Raw genomic sequence first — 24,369 nt, forward strand, 5'->3', positions numbered from 1 at the left:
CACCATCTTAACTTGACTGAACTTGAATAAAATCCTTGAATGACAAAGTGTGAGCCTCAGCTTTTGATTCTTAGTAGACTTGGCCCATAATCTTGACACCAGACATTCATTTATTTTACTCTTTATTATTACATTATATCCCACCTTTCCTCCAAGGAACTCGAGGTGGCGTACATGATTCTCCCCTCTCTCCATTTTAATCTAACAACCCAGAAATTGTTGGATTCCAGTTCCCATTAGTCCCACCCAACATAGCCTATAGTCGGGAAAGAGGGTTATTGTCCAAAATGTCTGGAAGATACCAGGTTAGGGAAGACTGATGCAGATTTAGGCACAACTTCTGCAGGTATGAGGCAGAGGTTCTTTTTCATTCACAAATGATTAGTGCTGAACTTCCCAGGTTTCTTCAAAACATCTTTGGGATCAATAAAAAAGTCATGGCAGCCATGCATAGATGATGAGTTGCCTAGGCCATTTTCAGATAGAACACAACCATGTATTCATATTTTGAAAGCAGAAACACATGCTGACATACATTTATGGCTCTGTTTCTGTATTTGTCTTAAAAACACCACAAGTGCACGCCATAAGCAAAAGATTTAGCATGAATCATTACAGAGTCTTACTGCCAAGCAGAGAAAAACTATGCTTTAAAAAAGAAGTCACACTCTTATAAGGTTGCAAAACTAATTAATGCAATGGTCCAGGATAGCTAAATAAATTCCTGGCAACGCTGTTGGGCAAACCATGAGTAATTAATTGGCTTAAACAAACCATCTAGTGTTTGGGGGGTGGAGGTGTGGATTTCCAGAAACAAGCATAGCTGGCTATTTAACTCTTTCCAGGCCTTACATGCCAAGCTCTGTTTTGCCTTGCAGATCTACTGTAGTAAAAGCACCATTAAGAATTTCACTTACTCACAGCACACATTCTTTGTGTCTAGTCATTCAAATTAGTGTTGATTAATAATAGAGCTGAAGCCAATACAGCTGTATGCCCTGAACAACTGCACTTTCCATGTTAATAACTGTCTTGTGCCATGTGTCAACACAAATGCTAAAGTTATAATGAATGCCAGATATGTTTCTTCTGCATTAAAGACATGTGCTAGTGGTCTTTGGAATGGAAGAAAAAGGGTGAGGAAGGGATAGTGTCATATCAGTAATAGGTAATGGAATTGTTGTTTCTTTCCTTATTTGGTAAAGTCCAAAGCAGTTTAATAATTTCTATTGTTCTCAAGAAAATACAAAAGGTAATATATAAAGGTAGAGGTAAAGGGACCCCTGGCCATTAGTTCCAGTCATGACCGACTCTGGGGCTGCGGCGCTCATCTTGCTTTATTGGCCAAGGGAGCTGGCGTACAGCTTCCAGGTCATGTGGCCAGCATGACTAAGCCGCTTCTGGAGAACCAGAGCAGTGCACGGAAACACTGTTTACCTTCCCGCCAGAGCGGTACCTATTTATCTACTTGCACTTTGACGTGCTTTCAAACTGCTAGGTTGGCAGGAGCAGGGACCGAGCAATGGGAGCTCACCCCGTCACGGGGATTCAAACTGCGACCTTCTGATCGGCAAGTCCTAGGCTCTGTGGTTTAACCCACAGCGCCACCCGCGTCCCTGACTAGAAATAACACTTCTGCCTACAAGCCAACAAGCAATCTGAAGCAGATTACACGGAGAACATAGGAGCCAGCTGCAGGGGGCCCTGGGTGCCTGGGTACCCATAATAATAAAATTGTGGGGGCTGGGCACCCACAAAGTCAATGAGAAAAGCCAGCAGGTAGCAGCGGCGCTGCCTCCAAGAGAGAAGCAGTTCAGCGCTGTCCTCCGCAGCCAGCCAGTGAGGCCCTCTTTTATGGGGGGGGGGCCTCAAACACTGAGGCAGTGTCTCTGCCTCTGAGTCTGAGCCCATCACCACAGAAAAGGGTCCCTCGCTGGCTGTAGGTAGGAGGAGCTACCACCACCAGCCGCCACAATGCAGTGTGTGCATGTGATGTCTCATGTCCACGTTGTGGTGGCAGGCACCCACAATCTTAAGGACGAGATGGCACCCCTGTTGGACAGCAATACTGGAAGCAAAGTCCCTTAATATTGACTGGATACTGAAAACCCTTAATGATAGCAGCAAAATAAACCCCACCCTTACATGGCACTCCAAAACCAATCCATATTAGGGCAGGAGATATATGTGTTCCAATGCTGGACATACATTTTTTGTAAGTATGCATGCAGACACAAACACGCACACCTGGCTTTGAGTGTATGAAGTGTGTAAACTTTCTCTCTTACCTGCCAGGGTACCCAGTAATTTGGCATAGTAGTTTCATAGAGAGTATGTCAGGGTTCAGTTGTAGATCTCAACAGCTACATAAAACCACTGGCAGTTGTTGTTTACAACTTTCCCCTTTTGGGCTGTTTGGTTTCAACAAAATTGTTTTCTATGTCTTCTTTATTTGTTTTTAATGTTGTCAGTTGTTGGTGTTATATTATTCTAACTTATTCATTCTGTATATCATCCACTGATATTAGTGAGGCCTAAGTTAGCCATGACCAATTTATGTCCCACTGATTTAATTGAGTCTACTCTAAGCATAAATATCTGGATCCAACCCAGCAAGTTTAGACCCTTAGCAACTTATAATAAATGATGATGTCAGATAAATGAAAACCTGGCAAGCCTGCTGATTACAGGCCTCGCTCTGTCTATGGAAGAACTAGACCACATGAAGCATAAGATCAGAAACTTCAAAGCATCTTGCTAGGAGGTCTTCATCCTCATTCATAAAAGATCCTTCTTTTTTCTTCTAACACAGGACAAGGGTTAAATCTCTGTATTTGTTTGCCTTATTGTAGTTGCAGCAGTGATGTATTTCAAGCCAAGTATAGCTTGCTTTCTTGGATATTGTTTGGTAAGTGAAATTAGTCTGTTCTATTAAACTATGTGCTGGACCACCCAATAATTTCCACACACAAGCTGCTGAGCATGACCAGATGGTTTTGTACTTTTGATTCCGACAAACAGAACTCCAAAAGTTATGTATCAACTAAAGATAGATGTTTCAAGGGGTGGGTGGGGAAAATGCCCTTGATATTTTTCAGATCTCACTGAGCCAAAGATTTCATTTAAGTGCAAATTCTAAAAAGAATTGTCTACAAATGTTTAGTTCAAACATATATTATCGTACACTATATTATATGCCAGAGACTGTCATATACTAATATAAAATTCTGCCTTTGTTTTTTATATGTATACACAGACGATTTTGCAGAAGAAGAGGAGGTTCAGTCCTTTGGCTATAAGAGATTTGGTAAGTTAAAACCTCACATTTTCATAGTGTTTAAACTGAGAAGAAAAACTTCTTCAGACATAGCACAAAAGTGTTGTGAATGTTTACGACTAGCATGTAATTCAAACTTTAAAAGGAAGAGACAAGATATTTGACTGGAGGTTGAAAGTGTTGGAATACGTTTGGAGAAGATGTGTTAGTTGTATAAAGTTTACTTATTATAGGAAACCGTTTTCATCACTTGCTTATTTATGTCATTGTTTTTGCCAATCATTGTGATTCAGAAGGAATCATTCTTTACTAGCAACTGAGAGCCATGCCATCTTGATACTATGACTTAAGTCACTTCCTGACATTGGTCTTAATAGTGACAGTAGCAACAAGAGAAGGCATGAAACACAAAGTGCATTATAAAAGTATTGTTTCCTGTTGTGAGTCTGAAGTACCATCACTGTTCAGGTACAACAATAGCCTTCCCAACTCTGTGCATCTCCTGCTAGCCCATGTGGACTAACGCTGAGCAGAATGGGGAATTTCCCCCTTCCCCTCTACCCATGTGGTTTGTGAGTGCTTGGTATCCTTACCTAGTACCTTAAAGACCATTTGCAACAGCTGATGATAATGAATTAATTTATTAATCACCTTATATCTATATATATCTCAAGTTGATTTACAGATTATCATAAAAGCAGCTAAAACGGTTTTCAAAATAGTACAGAAACAGCTGAAAATATAACCACATAAGCTTTGTGTAAGCGAGTCATAATGAATGCTCAATAAACAAGACTGGAGGAGCCTTGAGTTTTAAATTGGAAGCCTTTCCATTGACTTCCAGCATGGTGGCTTTGTAGTGTATGAAAATGTAATGTCCTGTGAATAATTTAAAAATACTGCTCCACAATACAACGAAGTAATAATTAAGCATTGCAGCTGAGAAGCATTTTCAAGATCTATTATGTGACAGAACAGGTACAAATATCTTAAGTTTTCTTTTGTCCCCCATGAATTGACCCACTTTAAACTATAGTAAATCTCTTCTGATGATTTCAGAAGTATCATATTACTAACGAGAGAGACAGTAGAGTGGGAAGCTTTTATAGTGTTGGCAGCAGGAAGGAATTTAACAGACTGAACTAAAACAAGAAGAGGGTAAAGGCATTTTTACCTTATACCCCCTCTCCTCAAATACACTTCAGGGACACCTCCTCACTCTAGGATTCTGTGTTCCTTAGAGGTTGAAGGCAATCTTATATTTGGAAGAAAGCCCTTTTTAAATAGTCTAAACAGTGAATTTTCCGTCCCTCAACAAACATGCAATCCCACATCCTCTGTCCGTGGGATCACTAACTTATTGAGTTCACTTGAAATGCCAGATTATGCTACCATTCCCTGCAATAGGCAAAACCATAGTCTCGCTGAATTGAGCCAAAAGAGTATTAAATAACAACCAGTGTGGACTCTGGCCTTCTTTGAAAGTGCTTGGAGAAATATGAGCTTGTAGTGTGTGCTGTGTGTGTGTGTGTTTATTTAAACAGTGGAGGAAAGTCACAAGGTTAGGAGAAGTTCTTTGTCTAAATTTTCATCTTCTTCTGCATTTAAATTAGCTTAGAAAGTAGATGACTGAAGGGACATGTTGAATTCACGAGTCGGAAGGAAAATAAAATAAAATAAAACAAGTTCTGTACAAGTTCAGTGCCATCCAAGGCTTAAGACAATGAAAAGAATCTAAGCAGCTTCCGTAAAACATAGAGATTGTATGAGTATACATATAAGTGCAATGTGTCAGTAACTCCTATCTATGAAAATTTGTTGAAGTACAATCTCCTTTTGCCAGTGCCACATACCTCTGGCTGCAAGAGGACGAGACCACAACATGAGTAATTGATTTTCCTGGCATGCCCCTGCTTATGAAACTCCCCATGACATCTGGTTGACCTCTGTCAGCAGATGCAAGAATGCTGAGTTAACTGGACCACTGACCTGACCCAACCTGGTGATTTTTATGCTCTTAGGGATAGCTCCTCAGTGACAGAATGGTGTGTTCATCCATTCCAGGGATACTATGGTGTGCGAAGGAATCGCCAAGAGTGACCGGTTTGCTGATTCAGATGTTCATTATTCTAGTCTGCCGTGTTAACACGATATAAATGACAAAGCACCTTTTCTTATCACTCTTAGTTAGACATCAGTCAGGGAGTAGCTTCTTTGAAGGCAACTGCTCCAGATAATGAACCAGAGATTTATGTATATTCTGGGAAGCTGCCACCAGAACGAACCCCTTCCTAAACCAGGAACTTTTTGTTTTAAAACACCCAGTGAAAAAAATTGTGGAAGATGACTTGTCAGAGATAGAGTTATACATGTACTTCCAAGAATTCCCTTTGCTATTTATTTATGTATTATAAGGGAACATTGGTTTTGATGATACATAATTGCTTTGCATTTTAAATCTAGAATTACACCCATCACGATGGTGATGATAATGATACCATTTTTCTGGTTGTTCCAAATTGTTGTTCTATGAGGGGGTGTCCTGTGCAGAGCCATCATCATCATCATCATCATCATTATCCCATTTCCCACTGATAGTTCCCATATATTTTCACCCATTGCACAGATGTCCCTATAGCAAAAAGCTACCACCACCGTACCATTTTGTTAATTATTCCTCTATAGCCCTAGTATCAGAGGTAGTGTTACCATGAATTCGGGGGGGGGGGGTCTAGAAAGTTGAAAAAACTATTTTACAAAATGTTTTGATGGCTGTTCTTTGCTTCACAATTCTCATGGTCATGAAGAAGAATGGGGCAGCTGTGTGTACCATGCACTGTTTTCCAGCCAGTGGTTCTTGACCCCATGGGTGTCACAGGATGGGTTGAAAAGAAATTAAAACGATGTACTAAACCAAAGTTTATATTTACACAAATATATTTTAATATAGGAGTACAACATTCTTTTTCAGTCCTTCAAGAAGATACGTGTGTGTGTTTGGCATCCACTAGATAGATAGATAGATGATAGATAGATAGATAGATAGATAGATAGATAGATAGGTGGTTTTGTTGCTTTGTTGCAAAGATATGATGCTGCAGGTGGGATGCAGCTTTTTTTATAAGTTTGTTTCCAAGTGCAACAAACATACAGTATACCTCAAATAGTTACAGTATTTTTTTAGCTTTGCCTTTGGGTTAATATATAGTATCTGCAGTACTACACACAAATATGTTACCTCTACTCCATTCACAAAAAATGTTAAAATTACACATTATCAATTAAAATACTTTTTAAAAAGTGTGATTAAACTGGCCACCTTATTTTGAAGAAATAGCTGCCTTGAGGGACCCAATCTGGATTCATTGCAATTTTCTGCTGAAAGTCACTTTCTTTAGCTGATACCCCACCCCCCACCCCACAAGGCAAACAGCATCTGGAGTGGTGGTCACAAGCTATCTGGGTGGTGGTCACAAACTATTTTTCAAGTGCAAAGAGGATCACTAGTCTAAAAAAGTTGAAAGACTCTGATATTGTGTGGGGTACACACACACACACACACACACACACACATGTTCTGTAGATTTGCTATGATTCTGCTGACCTTAAATCACAGTCCTAAGGCATGTTACCATAGTATAGACCAAGTTTCCCCAACCTGGTGCCCTCCAGATGTTTTAGACTAACATTCCCAACTGCTGATGTAGAAGATAGGGGAAGGTAGGGGAAAGCTGCTATAGAAAGTGCAGAAGTAAATTACTGAAAATTCTTCATGCTTGGTTGCCTGTGGCAGAGCTCAAGGAACCCTATATTGCTTTTCTGTCAGCACAGTGAAACTGTAACCAAGCCTTTATCCAAAGTGCAGAGATCCTAAATGCTAGCCAAGAAACAGCAGGAATAGTAATTTTATTTAGTCTTGCCTCTTTTGAAAATGTCATTTGCCCTTTTGCAATGAGCTATCCAAACAAGGAAACAAAACTTTCTCTTGCTTGTTTTGAGCCCATGTGGCTTTCTAGATGAATGCTTAAGCATGTAATGAAAGATATAAGAAATGGGAGACTTTGGTAAAGAAAATATGGAAGAGTGTTGAGCAATAGCTTCTATTTTATTTTCCATTTTCCATACATAGATTGATGCCAATGATTCTACCAGAAAACCTTAGTGTTGGGGATGGGCAGTGAAGCTGAATTTGTTCAGTGAATTATTGGAACTTCCAGAACAATTCATTATTTGGACCTGTCTGCGTGAGGTGTTATTAATGTCTCATTTTAACATGAAAAAGCAAATTATTATTTTTCCATTCTCTAAGGTGTTGTCTAATGTTGTCACACATACAAATGCTTTGTTTGCCTGATAGGGCTGCCAGGTTTTTGAAAGACAGCTTTCGTGGAAAAGAGTGGGGAAGGGGGAAATCAGAGTTAAGCACAATATATCTTCTTCAGTCAAACGGCATGACTTTTGAGGCAGCCACCAGCTGCTTCTTTAGCTGTCTTCTTGGGTTAAAGTTGTCCCTATTCTGAATGAGGCAGGCCTGTCTTGGTTACTTCCCAAATGGTCATTATAAACATGTAACTGCTAGTCAAAGTAAGATACAAGCCCTTCGCAAAATTACGCAACACCCATTTAAACATGTGGCAGTCTGCCTACACAAGCTCAGTAAAACATGTTATGTAACAGATTTTGGCCACTGTGTTTAAAACTCGTGTGTGTTTTTCCAGTGGCACCATTTCTTCTCACTTCTGTAAGAATACACCTTCTCCCCCCCTCCTTTTTCAAAAAGGCAGTGATAAAGACTTTAATTTTTTATATTTTTCTTGCATACACCTGACTATGGAACAGTCCAAGTAGATACGATTTCAGTGTGTTACTTGTACAGTGGTACCTCAAGTTACATACACTTCAGGTTACATACACTTCAGGTTTCATACACTTCAGGTTACAGAGTCCGCTAACCCAGAAATAGTACCTCAGGTTAAGAACTTTGCTTCAGGATGAGAACAGAAATCGTGCTCTGGCGGCAAGGTGGCAGCAGGAGGCCCCATTAACTAAAGTGGTGCTTCAGGTTAAGAACAGTTTCAGGTTAAGAACGGACGTCCGGAATGAATTAAGTACTTAACCCGAGGTACCACTGTATGTGCTTTCATATATCCATAAGTTACAAGTGAGACATTTGTTCATACACCTGAATGAGCACACCCACAGTGCAATCCAATCCATGTCGGCTCAGAGGCAAGTCCATTGAACTGAGTGACACTGAGCTTAGCCATTGTTTATTTTACATCATGGTTTAGTCAAGAATGTGCCTGCTGCCTCCAGGCCACACACACACACATACACCAGTCCAGCTTATCCCTGTGAGCAGCACAAACAAGCCATAGTATGGTTTGTTATGTTGTGCAAACCTGAATAACAAACCATGAGCATCAAGCCAGAAATAGGCCCAGATTTGTTCTTGGCTTATGGCTCATAGTTTGTTTGAAACAAACTACAGTCCGAGATCACACAGCACAACAAGCTATACTATGGCTTGCTTATGCCATGCACGGCACCTGCAGAGGTAGGAAACATATTCACAGTTAAGACATAAAATGAGCACAGCTACTTCTGGATAAGTAGGCATAGAATTGTAGTCTTAGGTTGCATGTAAAATGTTGTTTTTCTCAATCTGAAATTATTCATGCTCATCTTCAGCATGCGACTTTCTAACTATATTGATTCTAGATCCTATTGTCCACAAAGGCTGGGTGTGGTTACTTGATTCCCATTTGAAAACACTCACCTTAATTACGTAATCCACACCTTTTCCTCCCTGCACATGATCCAGCTAAATAAGGAAGGAAGTAGTGATTACATTCTTGGTATATGCCCACCCACAGTGTTATTGGGACTGCCATTTGTTTTAATCTGTTTTCAAATGGGCACACTGCACAGTAATGCAGAATCAATTTGCAATGAGCTTTTATTTTCTGAATGAAACCCGTCTCTCAATAAGTAAAATACTTATTCAGGGGCAAAATACTGTGTGTGAACTATGTGGGGGGAAAGCAAATACTCAGTCACTGTTGATTCTGGAATTGTGTGTACGGAGTCTTCATTCCTAAAATCCAGCCTGTCTTGATGTAATCTACTCATTAAAGAATCCTAATAACGATCAGTCTCCCTCTCACACAGACATGTGGCTGAGAGAATCTTCTATGATACACAGTGCCTTTGTTAAAGAGTCTGCATCCTCATTATGGCCATCCAATCTTCTGTTTTGTTGTTTACTCTTAAAGGTAAAGGGTAAAGGGACCCCTGACAATTAGGTCCAGTCGTGACCAATTCTGGGATTGCGGCGCTCATCTCGCTTTACAGGCCGAGGGAGCCGGCGTACAGCTTCCAGGTCATGTGGCCAGCATGACTAAGCCGCTTCTGGCAAACCAGAGCAGCGCACGGAAACACCATTTACCTTCCCGCCAGAGCGGTACCTATTTATCTACTTGCACTTTGACGTGCTTTCTAACTGCTAGGTGGGCAGGAGCTGGGACCGAGCAACGGGAGCTCACCCCGTCACAGGGATTCGAACCACCGACCTTCTGATCGGCAAGTCCTAGGCTCTGTGGTTTAGACCACAGCGCCACCTGCGTCGCCTTGTTTACTCTTAAATGTAATCCTATTTCAGCTTTCCACAGAAATGCATCCTATTTCAGCTTTCTTCATACATACATATAGACTAAACCTTTATTTTGCTGGGCTTCTCTCTTAATTAAAGCAAGCAAACAAATAAACATTGAGAACTGTCAGTGATCAACAGGTGGATATGGAGAAGAATGGCAGGTTGTACTAGTTTCTCCAAGGTCAAACTAACGTCCTTTTTCTAGTACTTTTCTGGTTGTTCAGCTGACCATGACTGCTTGGGGAATGATATGCAATAGGGAATTGGGAAGCTCTGTCTTCTGCTTTCCTTATGTGCCTAACATCTGAAAAGTACACTATACTAAAAGCATGTTGTTGCTATTATTTCTGGGCCACCCTTTCTCTCCATTAGGAATGTAGCACAGTGTACAGTAGGACCTCAGGTTATGTTACCCGAAGGTAATGTAAAGTTTAGGTTGCGAAAGTGGCCAACCCAGACGTGTTTCACCGCATGCACAGAAGCGGTCTACTGCCGTGTGCATGTGTATAACAGTGATCCTCAGGTTGCGAAAACCTCGAGATCCAGCCAGACCTCCAGAACGGATCCCGTTCGCAACTGGAGGTACCACTGTACAATATCATCAATTAGCCCAAAGCGCTTATGGTCAAAACCCATAAAAACTTCCTGAGAAAGAAGCTAACTTAAAACTACAATCCATATTACAACTGATGGGAGCACCTGCCTTCCAAAAGTCCTGGTGAACTTGTACGAATGTTTTTCGCTGACACCTGAAGGCTACCAGTGAGGAGATTCCTCCCCAGGGAAGAGATTCCATAATTGGGGTGCTGCTACCAAGAAGGACCTGTCTTGTGTAATCACCCCTGGGCCATCACCATTGGCAGCAACACAAGCAGAGCCTCTCCCACTGAACGTAGGGTATGGGCCAGAACATACTGAGGGAGGCAATCTTTTAAATACTTGAGCCCATAGAAATTCAGGGTTTTGTACATCAGTACCAACACCTTGAATTGGTCCCGGTAGCTCACAGTCAGCCAATGCAGTGCTTTAAGGATGCTATTAAAGTACATAGTCAAAATCCACTGAAAAGTCCCCCTGGCATACCTCACGGAAATAAATGAGAAATGAATGAGGGCCCTTCCATGCTTTTATGCAATTCATTTCCTTTGAGCAGTGGATTATGGCTTTTTTGATTTCTGAACAGAGCTCCATAACTTGTTGGTGAATACTTCATAACACAATTGGCCTTGGATGACAGTAAAGTTTCTTGTATCTTGAATGCCACAAAGGCACTTCAATAAATGAAGAGAAGGCAATTTCAGATTGTACAGATGCGATTATAATGGAAAATACTACTAATAAACACATGTTTTAAAAAATCTCTGTAGTGGGTGAAGTAGGAATGTTTGTCTAGCCCTCTAACCAGCATCTGGTTCATACTCAAAGACCATGCTGTAATATTGGCAAAAAACCAGAGGTCATCCTTTACCAATGGAAATTGCTGCAACAAAAATGATATCATATTTCTTTAGTACTCCTTTTGCCATGGCAACAGCATTATATTGCATTAAGTCAAATGGAATTTTATTCCAAAACATACAAATAAGTTGGATTACTACTTCCTACATTTTTTAGTATGAAAGCAGAATTTTCTCCTTGGTTTCTGCAACATGTTTTTTTAAAAAAAGTATATTTCATATCTTGTGGAAAGCACGAAGAAATATTTGTATTCATGATTTGAATAGGTGGGTTTCCAAACACCATCAGTCCAGTAAATCTGCAGATATTTCAAACAAACAAACAAACTCATATCCCAGTTGGGAAAGAACTTGACAGCATAATGTCATAAGGATCAAGCTAATTGGCCTTTTCATTTTAAAGAGAACTTCAAGATACTTGGCTCAGTCAGTTTCATCACATGTTCCTAGTCTGGCACTCCAATATTGTGCAGCTGGTAGCACAGGAAATATCATGGGGGAAAGACAGCAACATGTCCCCTAGGATAACTCTCTGCCACCCACTGTAGCTGCCCATTATAGTGGATTATCTCTAAGCACCCTAATGTGCTTTGTGCTTTGTGGATGAGGTTGACATAAGCACACGATCAGTCTTGGATCAATGTTGTCCAAAGTGTTATCTCTACCACATAGCTATATTTGTGGGAGTGCTGGCAATTAAAATATTCTTTGCTATCTTGGAGTGCATCATACTGGAAATACTAGGTAAAGGTAAAGGGACCCCTGACAGTTAAGTCCAGACGCAATCAACTCTGGGGTTGCGGTGCTCATCTTGCTTTACAGGCCGAGGGAGCCGGCGTTTGTCAGCAGACAGTTTTTCCGGGTCGTGTGGCCAGCATGACTAAGCCGCTTCTGACGCAACGGAACACCGACACCAGAGCAGCGCACAGAAATGCCAATTACCTTTCCGCCGGAGCAGTACCTATTAATCTACTTGCACTTTGACGTGCTTTCAAACTGCTAGGTTGGCAGGAGCTGGGACCGAGCAACGGGAGCTGACCCCGTCGCGGGGATTTGAACCGCTGATGTTTTGATTGGCAAGCCCAAGGCTCAGTGGTTTACACCACAGCGCCACCCATGTCCCACTGGAAATACTAGCAGGTGCCAATTTAGTATTAAGACGTCATCCAGAGATAATTGTGCAGCATGGCTGCTTCAGTGATCTAAGACTGTGGTAACACAGCTAAATCAGCATGCACAAATTCTGGGTTCTGCTGTATCAACCCCACTTTTTGACTACCTTACACATAGGGTAACTTGGAATATTTCTTGCACATGGCAGACCAGTCATCAGACCACATCTTCCTGTAGCAAATCACAGCCATGACACAGTGAAGTATGTGTATAAACAGGTCTTCAGTTTAGCAAAATTCCAGGTTATTGGGGAGGTCTCCTCATCACTCAGAAACTAAAAACTTGAGACAGTCTGCTTCCTTACTTATTAGTAAGTAGTAGTGCTTTTCCCCAGTAGCATGTTGGATGCCTTCCGACCTGAGGGGCTCATCTTCCAGCGTCATAACTTTTATATGCCTGTTGTCTTTGTCCATGGAGTTTTCTTGGCAGGGATACTGGAGTGGCTTGCCGGTTCCTCCTCCAGGTGGATCACGTTTGGTCAAAACTCTCCACTATGACCTGTTCATCTTGGGTGCCCTGCTCGGCATAGTTCATAGCTTCTCTGAGTTCTTCAAGCCCTTTACCACGGCAAGGCAGTGATCCATGAAGGGGAAGAGCGGAGGACAAGTACAAGTAGATCCAGAGCTGATGAAGCGGCTGGGCTAAAGCCGAAAGGACGTTCAGTTGTGGATATGCCTGGAAGCGAAAGGAAAGTCCAATGCTGTAAAGAAAAATATTGCATAGGAACCTGGAATGTAAGAACCATGAACCTGGGTAAGTTGGATGTGGTCAAAAATGAGATGGCAAGAATAAATATTGACATCCTGGGCATCAGTGAACTAAAATGGACGGGAATGGGCGAATTCCGTTCGGATGACCATCATATCTACTACTGTGGGCAAGAAACCCGCAAAATAAATGGAGTGGCCCTCATAGTCAACAAAAGAGTGGTGAAAGCAGTACTGGGATGCAATCTCAAAAATGATAGAATGATCTCGATACGAATCCAAGGCAGACCTTTTAACATAACAGTAATCCAAGTTTATGCACCAACTACTGGTGCTGAAGAAACTGAAATTGACCAATTCTATGAAGACTTACAACACCTTATAGAAGCGACACCAAAGAAGGATGTTCTTCTCATTATAGGGGATTGGAATGCTAAAGTAGGGAATCAAGAGATAAAAGGAACAACGGGCAAGTTTGGCCTTGGAGAGCAAAATGAAGCAGGGCAAAGACTAATAGAGTTCTGTCAAGAGAACAAGCTGGTCATCACAAACACGCTTTTCCAACAACACAAGAGACGACTCTACACGTGGACATCACCAGATGGGCAGCATCGAAATCAGATTGATTCTCTGCAGCCAAAGATGGAGAAGCTCAATACAGTCAGCAAAAACAAGACCTGGAGCTGACTGTGGCTCAGATCATCAGCTTCTTATAGCAAAATTCAAGCTTAAACTGAAGAAAGTAGGAAAAACCACTGGGCTGGTAAGATACAATCTAAATCAAATCCCTTATGAATACACAGTGGAAGTGAGGAACAGGTTTAAGGATTTAGATTTGCTAGACAGAGTGCCTGAAGAACTATGGATGGAGGCTCGCAACATTATACAGGAGGCAGCAACGAAAACCATCCCAATGAAAAGGAAATGCAAGAAAGCAAAGTGGCTGTCCAATGAGGTCTTACAAATAGCGGGGGAGAGAAGGCAAGCAAAATGCGAGGGAGATAGAGAAAGATACAGGAAATTGAATGCAGACTTCCAAAAAATAGCAAGGAGAGATAAGAAAGCCTTCTTAAACGAGCAATGCAAAGAAATAGAGGAAAACAACAGAATGGGAAGAACCAGAGATCTGTTCAAGAAAATTGGAGATATGAAAGGAGCATTTCGTTCAAAGATTGCCATAATAAAGGACAAAAGTGGTAAGGACCTAACAGAAGCAGAAGACATCAAGAAGAGGTGGCAAGAATACACAGAGGAATTATACCAGAAAGAAATGGATGCCTCGTACACCCCAGGTAGTGGGGTTGCTGACCTTGAGCCAGACATCCTGGAGAGTGAAGTCAAATGGGCCTTAGAAAGCACTGCAAATAACAAGGCCAGTGGTAGTGATGGTATTCCAGCTGAACTATTTAAAATTTTAAAAGATGATGCTGTTAAGGTGCTACACTCAATATGCCAGCCAGTTTGGAAAACTCAGCAGTGGCCAGAGGATTGGAGAAGATCAGTCTACATCCCAATCACAAAGAAGGGCAGTGCTAAAGAATGCTCCAACTACCGCACAATTGCACTCATTTCACACGCTAGCAAGGTTATGCTTAAAATTCTACAAGGCAGGCTCAAGCAGTATGTGGACCGAGAACTCCCAGAAGTGCAAGCTGGATTTAGAAGAGGCAGAGGAACCAGAGACCAAATTGCAAACATGCGCTGGATTATGGAGAAAGCCAGAGAGTTCCAGAAAGACATCTACTTCTGCTTCATTGACTATGCAAAAGCCTTTGACTGTGTCGACCACAGCAAACTATGGCAAGTTCTTAAAGAAATGGGAGTGCCTGATCACCTCATCTGTCTCCTGAGAAATCTCTATGTGGGACAAGAAGCTACAGTTAGAACTGGATATGGAACAACTGATTGGTTCAAGATTGGGAAAGGAGTACGACAAGGCTGTATATTGTCTCCCTGGTTATTTAACTTATATGCAGAATTCATCATGCGAAAGGCTGGGCTGGATGAATCCCTAGCCGGAATTAAGATTGCTGGAAGAAATATCCACAACCTCAGATATGCGGATGACACAACCTTGATGGCAGAAAGTGAGGAGGAATTAAAGAACCTTTTATTGAGGGTAAAAGAGGAGAGCACAAGATAAGGTCTGAAGCTCAACATCAAAAAAACGAAGATCATGGCCACTGGTCCCATCACCTCCTGGCAAATAGAAGGGGAAGAAATGGAGGCAGTGAGAGATTTTACTTTCTTGGGCTCCATGATCACTGCAGATGGTGACAGCAGCCACAAAATTAAGAGATGCCTGCTTCTTGGGAGGAAAGCAATGACCAACCTAGACAGCATCTTAAAAAGTAGAGACATCACCTTGCCAACAAAGGTCCGTATAGTAAAAACTATGGTTTTCCTAGTAGTGATGTATGGAAGTGAGAGCTGGACCATAAAGAAGGCTGATCGTCGAAGAATTGATGCTTTTGAATTATGGTGCTGGAGGAGACTCTTGAGAGTCCCATGGACTGCAAGAAGATCAAACCTATCCATTCTGAAGGAAATCAGCCCTGAGTGCTCACTGGAAGGACAGATCGTGAAGCTGAGGCTCCAATACTTTGGCCACCTCATGAGAAGAGAAGACTCCCTGGAAAAGACCCTGATGTTGGGAAAGATGGAGGGCACAAGGAGAAGGGGACGACAGAGGACGAGATGGTTGGATAGTGTCTTCGAAGCTACAAACATGAGTCTGACCAAACTGTGGGAGGCAGTGGAAGACAGAAGTGCCTGGCGTGCTCTGGTCCATGGGGTCACGAAGAGTCGGACACGACTAAACAACTAAACAACAACAACAGTGCTTTAACAGACGAGTAGAGCCTACTCCTAAATTATTGTACCACAGTGGAAATCCTGTGTGGAATGCAAATTGTGTATGCAAATTGTTTGATGGAATCTGATGTTTATATAACTTGGTTAAAATTATATATAGCGATATGCTCTTAGAACTGTAGAGTTAATCTAGTACATAAAAGGCGACCTGTTTCCTGTCTGCTAGGATGCATTTATCTCAGTCACCAGTAGTTAAACAGTCCAGCCTCCAGTTTTTGTTGGCACCAGGTTTAATAAAACCGAATGAAGACGGCTATATTTTTCGGTCCAGTGTTTGATGTGTGTAGTGCTGAGAACAGCAAAAATGGAGAACAAAGTGCAACAGAGCAGGAACAACAGTTGTTGTAGAAACAGTTGTGGTTGGTGAAGGCATCTGATGCTTCAAAATTTGAAAATCCCCTATTGTGGAATGATGAAAAAATATAAGCTGAGTTTTTCATTATAGCAGCATACCTCTTCCCGTTGTTTTGGACACATTTCCTCAAAATACATATTTCTAATACTCATTCATAGAAAGAAATATTAAAAACTTCAACTGCTCCAACTGGCATGTATTAAAGTTCTCTCTTTGCTCTGACTTGAATTGTTTTGGTTTATATACTGTACTTAACTTCATCAGATTGGAATATGTGATACAGACATATTTCAAGACAAGGTTAAAAACATCTGCAGTTTAGAAACAGGGTCCCTAGGGAGGGTGTTAAATCCAGAGAGTGCTGATCTGTTTCCTGTCTTTGTTATGATTTCTCCACTGTAACTGAATATCCCTCTGAGCTACAGCAAATGAGAGTTATCCTAGTACGGCTGTGTCAGCAGTCCAAGAATTGCTGGCATTACCTCCCCCTTTCACGTATTCCTAGCTAACTTCCAGAATCCCAAAGCAGATTTTTATTCATTTACATTTTAAACTGTTCTATCAGAGGTTGCTTTGAATGAAATGGACACTTGCCTCATGCTCTCATCCTCTGTATGTTAAAAGAACAAATGTAAGTCTTAGTCCAGAGATACCTATGTACACAGAAACGTAGAGTTGGAAGGGACTACGAGGGTCATCTAGTCCAACCCTCTTTTTTCCCCACCATGGGGCACGAACCCATGATCCTGAGATTAAGAGTCTCATGCTCTACCCACTGAGCCAACTGACCAAAACTACACAAGAATGAAACACAAAACATTGCTCAGTTTAAGACACATTGCATGTTATGTCCAATTAAATTAAGACAACCTAGTCCTGGTCAGGTATACCCTAGTACAGAGCTTTCCAAACTTTTCAAGTTGGTGACACACTTTTTGGACATGCATCATTTTGCGACACAGTAATTCAGTTTTACTAGCAAACTAGAGGTTAAGCTAACCCTTTCCAACCCCAAGAGGAGCATGGGGAGCATTTGTGCGACACACCTACACACTGCAGCTGACACACTAATGTGTCGCGGCACACAGTTTGGAAAGCTCTGCCTTAGTACATTTAGTGAACAAGAGGACTGCAGTTGTGCTCCACTCAGAATTCAGCAAGGTCACAGGACATCCTTATAGGAATCTCAAGGGGGAAAGAAATCTGCCAGAAGGTGTGTAGTCAATGGTTGGAAAAACCCATGCAAGGCATAGCAATAAATGGGTCAACAACATAACAGAAAGAGCTGTCCATCGTGGTTCTGCAGACGTCAGTGTTGCAGCCAGTACTCTTCACTATGTACAACCAGAGTTCATTACATTAATTATGTCCCAAGATTTAGGAAGTAATATTATTAGGTTACATAGCACTGGTAATACAGTGGTACCTCGGGTTACATACGCTTCAGGTTACATATGCTTCAGATTACAGACTCCGCTAACCCAGAAATAGTACCTCGCGTTAAGAGCTTTGCTTCAGGATGAGAACATAAATTGTGCTTCCGCGGCGCAGCAGCAGCAGAAGGTCCCATTAGCTAAAGTGGTGCTTCAGGTAAAGAACAGTTTCAGGTTAAGAACAGACCTCTGGAACGAATTAAGTACGTAACCAGAGGTACCACTGTATATTGTTTGGACTGTGCTGAATAATACATGTCAAACAACTTGGAAAAGATTCAGAAATGTACATAAATGATAAAAAATTTAAATGAAAGACCCTGCAAGGACAGGTAGAAAGAACTGGATTTGTTCACCGTATGTGGAAAAGAGTATGAGAGGAGGATCATACAGTACAGTTAAAAACAGACTAGCTTTAGATCAAGTTGCAGAAGAAACTTGTAATTTTATTTCTAGGAAGTTTTCAAGGGAAGGCTGGGTATGCTTTACTACAGGACTCACTGCTTCCCATTCACTACCTTCCACCATACAATTTAATGATCGAGATTAGAACAGATTTGTTTAAGATGTTCTGGTTTCTTAGGCAAAGAAAATTAAATAGCTGTAAAAATATTGCAATATGATTGTAGAATTGGTTTGGATGATATCTTTGGGTCCCAACAATGCCTTTGTATTTGAAGACTGAAGTAGAAAGGACTGCTGTTAGCCAGGCCTGTAAGCACTTTTGATTTTCATGTCTTAAAAGTTGGAGAAGTGCAGGTGTGTTACCATTAAAGACAGCTGGATGATGATGCTTTTTCAAGAGGGGATAGACCTTTACCATCCCTTCAACTGGCTGGAGGCCACATCACCTAGTATGCAGGAGAACAATAAACCAAAGAGCTAGTCTTTGGTCTTTAGCTGAAGCTGGGAGCTGGAAATGAGATGTAAAGGCTTGTCTTCCTCTGTGATGAATCCAAAGCAATGACTTTGAGGACCCCACCCCCATAAAAACCTAATGCAAAAGCAAGATCTGTGGAGTGTTAGTGCCATGAACCTTTCTATCTTATGCCCAGATCATATATACAGTGCTCCCTCGGCCAATAAAGTGAGATGAGTGCCGCAACCCCAGAGTCGTCCATGACTGGACCTAATAGTCAGGGGTCCCTTTACCTTTACCTTGGGTTAAGAACTTAATTCGTTCTGGAGGTCCGTTCTTAACCTGAAACTGTTCTTAACCTGATGTATCACTTTAGCTAATGGGGCCTCCCGCTGCTGCCATGCTACCACCACGCGATTTCTGTTCTCATCCTGAAGCAAAGTTCTTAACCCGAGGTACTCTTTCTTCGTTAGCGGAGTCTGTAACCTGAAGTGTATGTAACCCAAGGTACCACTGTATGTGTAAATAAAACAATATATCCTAAAGACATCACTGATTACAAAATTATTGATGGTAGCACCTATTAAACTCATAGTAGGAACTATAGATTTTGGCTGTGTGCTACTACTAGAACAAAACTGAGATGTTTATAGCTCATCCTTTCGTCTTGTAGCTGATGGTTTCCCCCCGTTGTTTACTTTTACAAACTTAAGTGATAATTTACTTTAAGACTGGCTTTGCAGTGATCCTTTCCTAAATCCTTTGTTGGGTGCTGGAAGATTATACCTTCCCTACTGGGTTAATTTTGTTTGTTTGTTTTCATTCTTCCTTGGTAGAGAGATGGACATCTGGCAGCTCTTTGATGCTTTCTGTAATGATCTACGTGTTCTCAGGCTGCTTAAGCTGCCAGGGCTGACCGCCACTGAAAGACAGCACAGCTAGTCAGCATATTTCTTGGTCTTGGAAATACACTGCTTGGAAAGTCTGGAACTCACATTGCTTTGCCTTGAACTAAGCAGTGAAGACTAGCCAATAGATTTCCAGTAAACTGTACATATATTTAACACAGAGGAAGTATTTGAACCATGCCCTCTGTGAGACTTCTGCACAAAATGAGAATGGTGCCAGAAAAGACAGCAGTTCTAGGAGTGACATGCAATTTATATGCCCACTCTTCAGGGTAGGCAAAATATATTTTGAAAAAATGAACTTAACAGACTTCAGTCCATTAATTTCAATGGATCTGTCCTGAGTGTTAACTTAGTTTGATACAGCCTACTGTACATATATTTTGTGCAGGAAATGTAAGATTTTCCTTGGTTTGTACTACTGTTTCTTGCATTTCAAAGCAACAAATAACAAATTCCATACCATCAATTTTCCAGAAATACTTGTGTGCAGAGATGGACTTAATACATTATGTGAATAATGCATTTACTCATCCTTGCTCACATCTGTAGTTTCCAACAATACTGAATACCTGAGGAACAATTATATGTTAATGTAAACAGCATCGTTGTTGTTGTTGTTTTAAAAAATGTTGCAAACAAGTTCATTATTGTTGTTTTTGTATCTTTTATTTTGAAAATAGAGGTAGGTAGGTAGGTAGGTAGGTAGGAGGAAGGGAAGGAGGGAGGTTGACCTGAGGGGAAGAAGAGCCTGCTTTTATGTAATTGTCTTCTCCATCTTCACAGAGATGGTGATCAGTGCTGCCTAGAGATTACTGTATCAATTATAATGCAGTGAATGCACCTGTCTGCTGCAGTGTGGAAGTATTTATCCCTTACAAAATCATTTTATGAATGTGGACCTGATATGGAAAGCAGGGCCAGTGAGGATGTGGCCTGGGGAGAGGGCTAAGAGAGATTTCCAAGGGCCAAATAGAGAAGCCTGGAGGCCACATCGACATCTGGTCCTGAGGCTCTCACCCCTGACATATATTGTTTAATAATGTATGTCCACATATCAAATAGTAATAATTGTTCCTCCAGTGAGCAGAAAATGCATTGCTTTTGCACCATCTCTCAATTAAGATCACATCATGAAAATCCAAGTCTTTCCATTAAGAATAGTACATTCATGGTACTTCCACCGAAATAGCTAATTTGCTTAGTTTCTGTCTTTCCCATATTGATCTGAATAAACCACAGTTTAAAAGAGTGAAGTAACTTCTTCATACTTGGCACCTTCACTGCTGTTTTTACTTCCAAAAGGAAGAAAATAGGGCAAGGGGTTACTCTTTTGATTTATTAAATTCAGCAAATCTGTGTTATATAGCTTAGAAGCTTGTTAGTTTGCTAGAACAATTTCCCGGTTGTTTCCATAAGAAATATTTCTGGCTCACATTCTTTAAACAAGCTGATTGTTTTGTACAAGTCCAAATTCACATGCCTTTCTAAGTCCTAGTTCAATGAGTCAAGACAATAGGAAGTGCTAGTTTCCTATTACTGTAATTGAATGAAATCACCGCTTTGTACAGATTTGGATTTGAGAAGCAGTCAGACAGATCTCCCATTATTTCCTCTGCAAATATAGGAGCTAATAGTGCAATCAAATGCATATATAATATGAAATAAGTCCCGCTGAATTAAATGGAGTTTACTCCCAATCTCAGGTAAGTGAATATAGCTTTGCTGATTGTGTTGTGTAATACATATAATTTTCTAGTGTGTGCGTTTAAATAAGCATATATATTAATGCCAGGAGAATGATGGACAGCTGTACTGCACATGTGGTAATGATAACTGGGTGATAGATTGCCACCTCACCTGCATATGGCATAGAAAGCGCTGCCCCTCCTCTGGGGATACTTGTAACATTCCAAGCTCATGAGTAGCTTCAGGCTGCTGCCAATTTTGTGAAAACTTAACTGGAGAAAAAAACCCCTCTTCTCTCAATACATAGATTTGTTCCCTGATATTGTACTGAATTCAAGTCAAAACAAAATGAAGAATCCATATGTAAGAAGAAGATGGGTGTTGCCTGTGCTATTTTTCTAGAAAAACAGGTGCCAGAACTCACCATGAACGCCTCTCTTGTTCTTTTATAATGGCAATGGCACACACCTGAGAGGTGCCAGAACTGAATTCCAGTGGGTTCCAGCTGAAAAAAGCCCTGGGTTTTGCCTGAAATACCCTGGGTATTAGCTTGAAAGTTAGAATGTAAGGATCACATTTCTGTCTCTGGCATTGCTGGTTCCATCAGCACTAGCACGGAAGATGAACCAACTGGTTGTTGAAAGTATCATATTCACATGTAAGCAGGTTTTTGAGTTGATGTTTCTTCCAGTGTTTCTGCTTCATTTTGGCATAAAATGAGTAAGCAACCTTTGGAGGATGAGGTTCCTGAAGCAAATGAACCTGCCAGGGTTATCTATTCATGGAAAGCAAAGCATGCAATTCGGGTCTGATTGGTTGATTTCCGGTTTCTTAAGAAGAGCTTTTCAGCTAATTTTCTTTCTTTTTCTTTATTTTTTGCAATAGTTCTAGATTCTATGTAGAAAACAAAGTACTCAGTCTCCATTGATCCTAGAACAAAATGTTGTGTGTAAGCAGCCTATGACATCTGGAAGCATTCCACATAACATTCTAAGCAAGGAAGTTTATTAAATTCCCAGCAATGTTAGGTGTGCGATAACTTAATTTCCAATAAGGTTTTTGACCTTGCTCAGTAGGGCATGCACAGCTGGGAACAACATGTAACTGTTTCTCTTTTAGTTTAAGAAGCTGCAGTGATCAATGTCCTCTTGGCTGGCTAAGAATCAGGAGGTTTTGGTAGAAAGCATTTTGCACCAGATTGGCATGATTTGCTTTTGCTGAATTTAACAGATAACTGTGCAGCCAGTTATGCTAAACCTGTTTCTGGATGTGTATCACCTCAGATTGCTGGTCACATTACTGAAGGTTCCTACATACAAATTTCCTACGTTCAGCCCATCTCCAAGAAATGCTAGCATTTGTGTGGAGGGAATTTTTTGTACGGAGGAACATTGACTCAAGTGAGTCTGAAGTGGTTCAGTTCAGATACAGTTCAGAGAGCCAGAGATTTTAGGCCGATTCATACAATTTAGTCTCTTCATCTAAAGGTAATATTGCATTTGATGTGTGCTATTTCAAGAGCAGGGATGTGAATGTGGGGTATGGATTTTAGATATAAATGTATGTACTGAAGCAGCAACAGTTTCTGGCTGAGGTTTTTTTATTTTGTTTTTATGCCCTTTCTCTCTTACCCCTTTCTTCTCCTTTAAGTGGTCCTGTTCTATATACATTGGTGATATAAGGCTATTTTGCAAAAATATGATAAGTATTTTCCTTTCAATTAAAATAAAATAGAATTTTGCTGGTGAGGAGGAGGATAATATTAATATGCATGCATCCTTGGTATCAGCCACCTGTAGTCAAAACATAACCTATGAATTACAAGTTTCCCTTTTGCTCCTTAACAAAGCATTTTGTTAATGAAAACACCTCTCCTGTTTATAAAATAGGGAAGGGAGCACTGTGGAGACAAGTTACAGAAAATGAAATCTTAATTTGTGCACAGAGCTACAAAAATGAATGATGGACACCTGAAAATGTGCAGGGGCCTGTCCTGCAGTTGTTGTGGCTGCAGTTACCCATGAGCACAATCTACCAAAAACATTACTGCTGTGCATCAATTTTCCATTAATATTAGTGAGATTTGAGCAGGAGTTTTGTTTAGTTGCACAGCAGCCCAAGTTGGTTGGTTCCTTTTTTTTTTTTTTTTTTTTTGGCTTGTAACATGTATCCTTTCCCTGTTAACATAAACTTTCTCATTTTTATTCCATCCTGCTTTGCGAAAAACAAAATTTTCTGTTCCAGATGACCTGGGTTTAATTAAATACAATCGCAACAATGTCTTGTCAGTGCTTAGCAACAAAACACATTATGTGTCTCATAAGTTACCACAATGCACAGTGGTAGATGGCAAAGTTAGGAAGATAACTCAAGCTGATACATAACAGAGACACTAGCTATAGAGAACTATGCTGGCTGACATACTAGGCATGTTAGTCATGGACCATTATTATTGATTTAAGTTTCCTACAGGTACAATAAAGAAACTAAGCAGAAAGGGTTCTCCTAGCTGCCAAAATGACATCAAGAGGCAATTTAACATGTGCATGATGTGATGATATGCACATAGCACGATTTTATTTCTTCTTTGTATTATCCACAAGAGGGGAGGAGATTTGGCTCCTCATATAAATTATTGAGACCAGCATAGCAAAGCAACAGCAGGTGGAATCAGTCATTTATGTCCAGCCATGAATGTATATTTAGTTCTCCCAGTCAGTGTACAGAATACAGCCGCTATCCTTCTCTGACCCTGTCTGACCCATTTTGGGTCATTTGTTCAGTTATTATGCATAAGAGGCTACTATTCAGGTTAATACTCCTTCAAAGTCCATATCACCACAACTTGTTAAGATCTGTTTAATTTGAAACAATCAAGGATACATAGAGCCCCAGGCTAACCAAGTGATGCTTGGTTTTACTTTATAAACAACAGCCTTAAATCTCCCCAGTCTATTTTTGCCCATCTAGCCCAGTATTTAG

The 24,369-nt window shown here is 40.8% G+C and overlaps 1 protein-coding gene across 2 annotated transcripts in view; it reads left to right on the top strand.

The window, feature by feature from the left end:
• The window catches only part of COLEC12 (collectin subfamily member 12), a 76,815-nt gene that overhangs the window by 10,302 nt on the left and 42,144 nt on the right, over positions 1 to 24,369 (top strand). For both annotated transcript variants that reach the window (XR_014550132.1, XM_083622586.1), the window contains exon 2: positions 3,257 to 3,307. Coding sequence is in view for 1 of the 2 variants with exons in the window: in XM_083622586.1 (XP_083478712.1) it covers positions 3,257 to 3,307 (51 nt within the window). In the remaining variant the exon portion in view is untranslated. The remainder of the gene's footprint in view (positions 1 to 3,256; positions 3,308 to 24,369) is intronic.

Source organism: Podarcis filfolensis (genome assembly GCF_964270895.1).
Source record: "Podarcis filfolensis genome assembly, chromosome: 7".
NCBI classification, from domain to species: Eukaryota; Metazoa; Chordata; class Lepidosauria; order Squamata; family Lacertidae; genus Podarcis; species Podarcis filfolensis.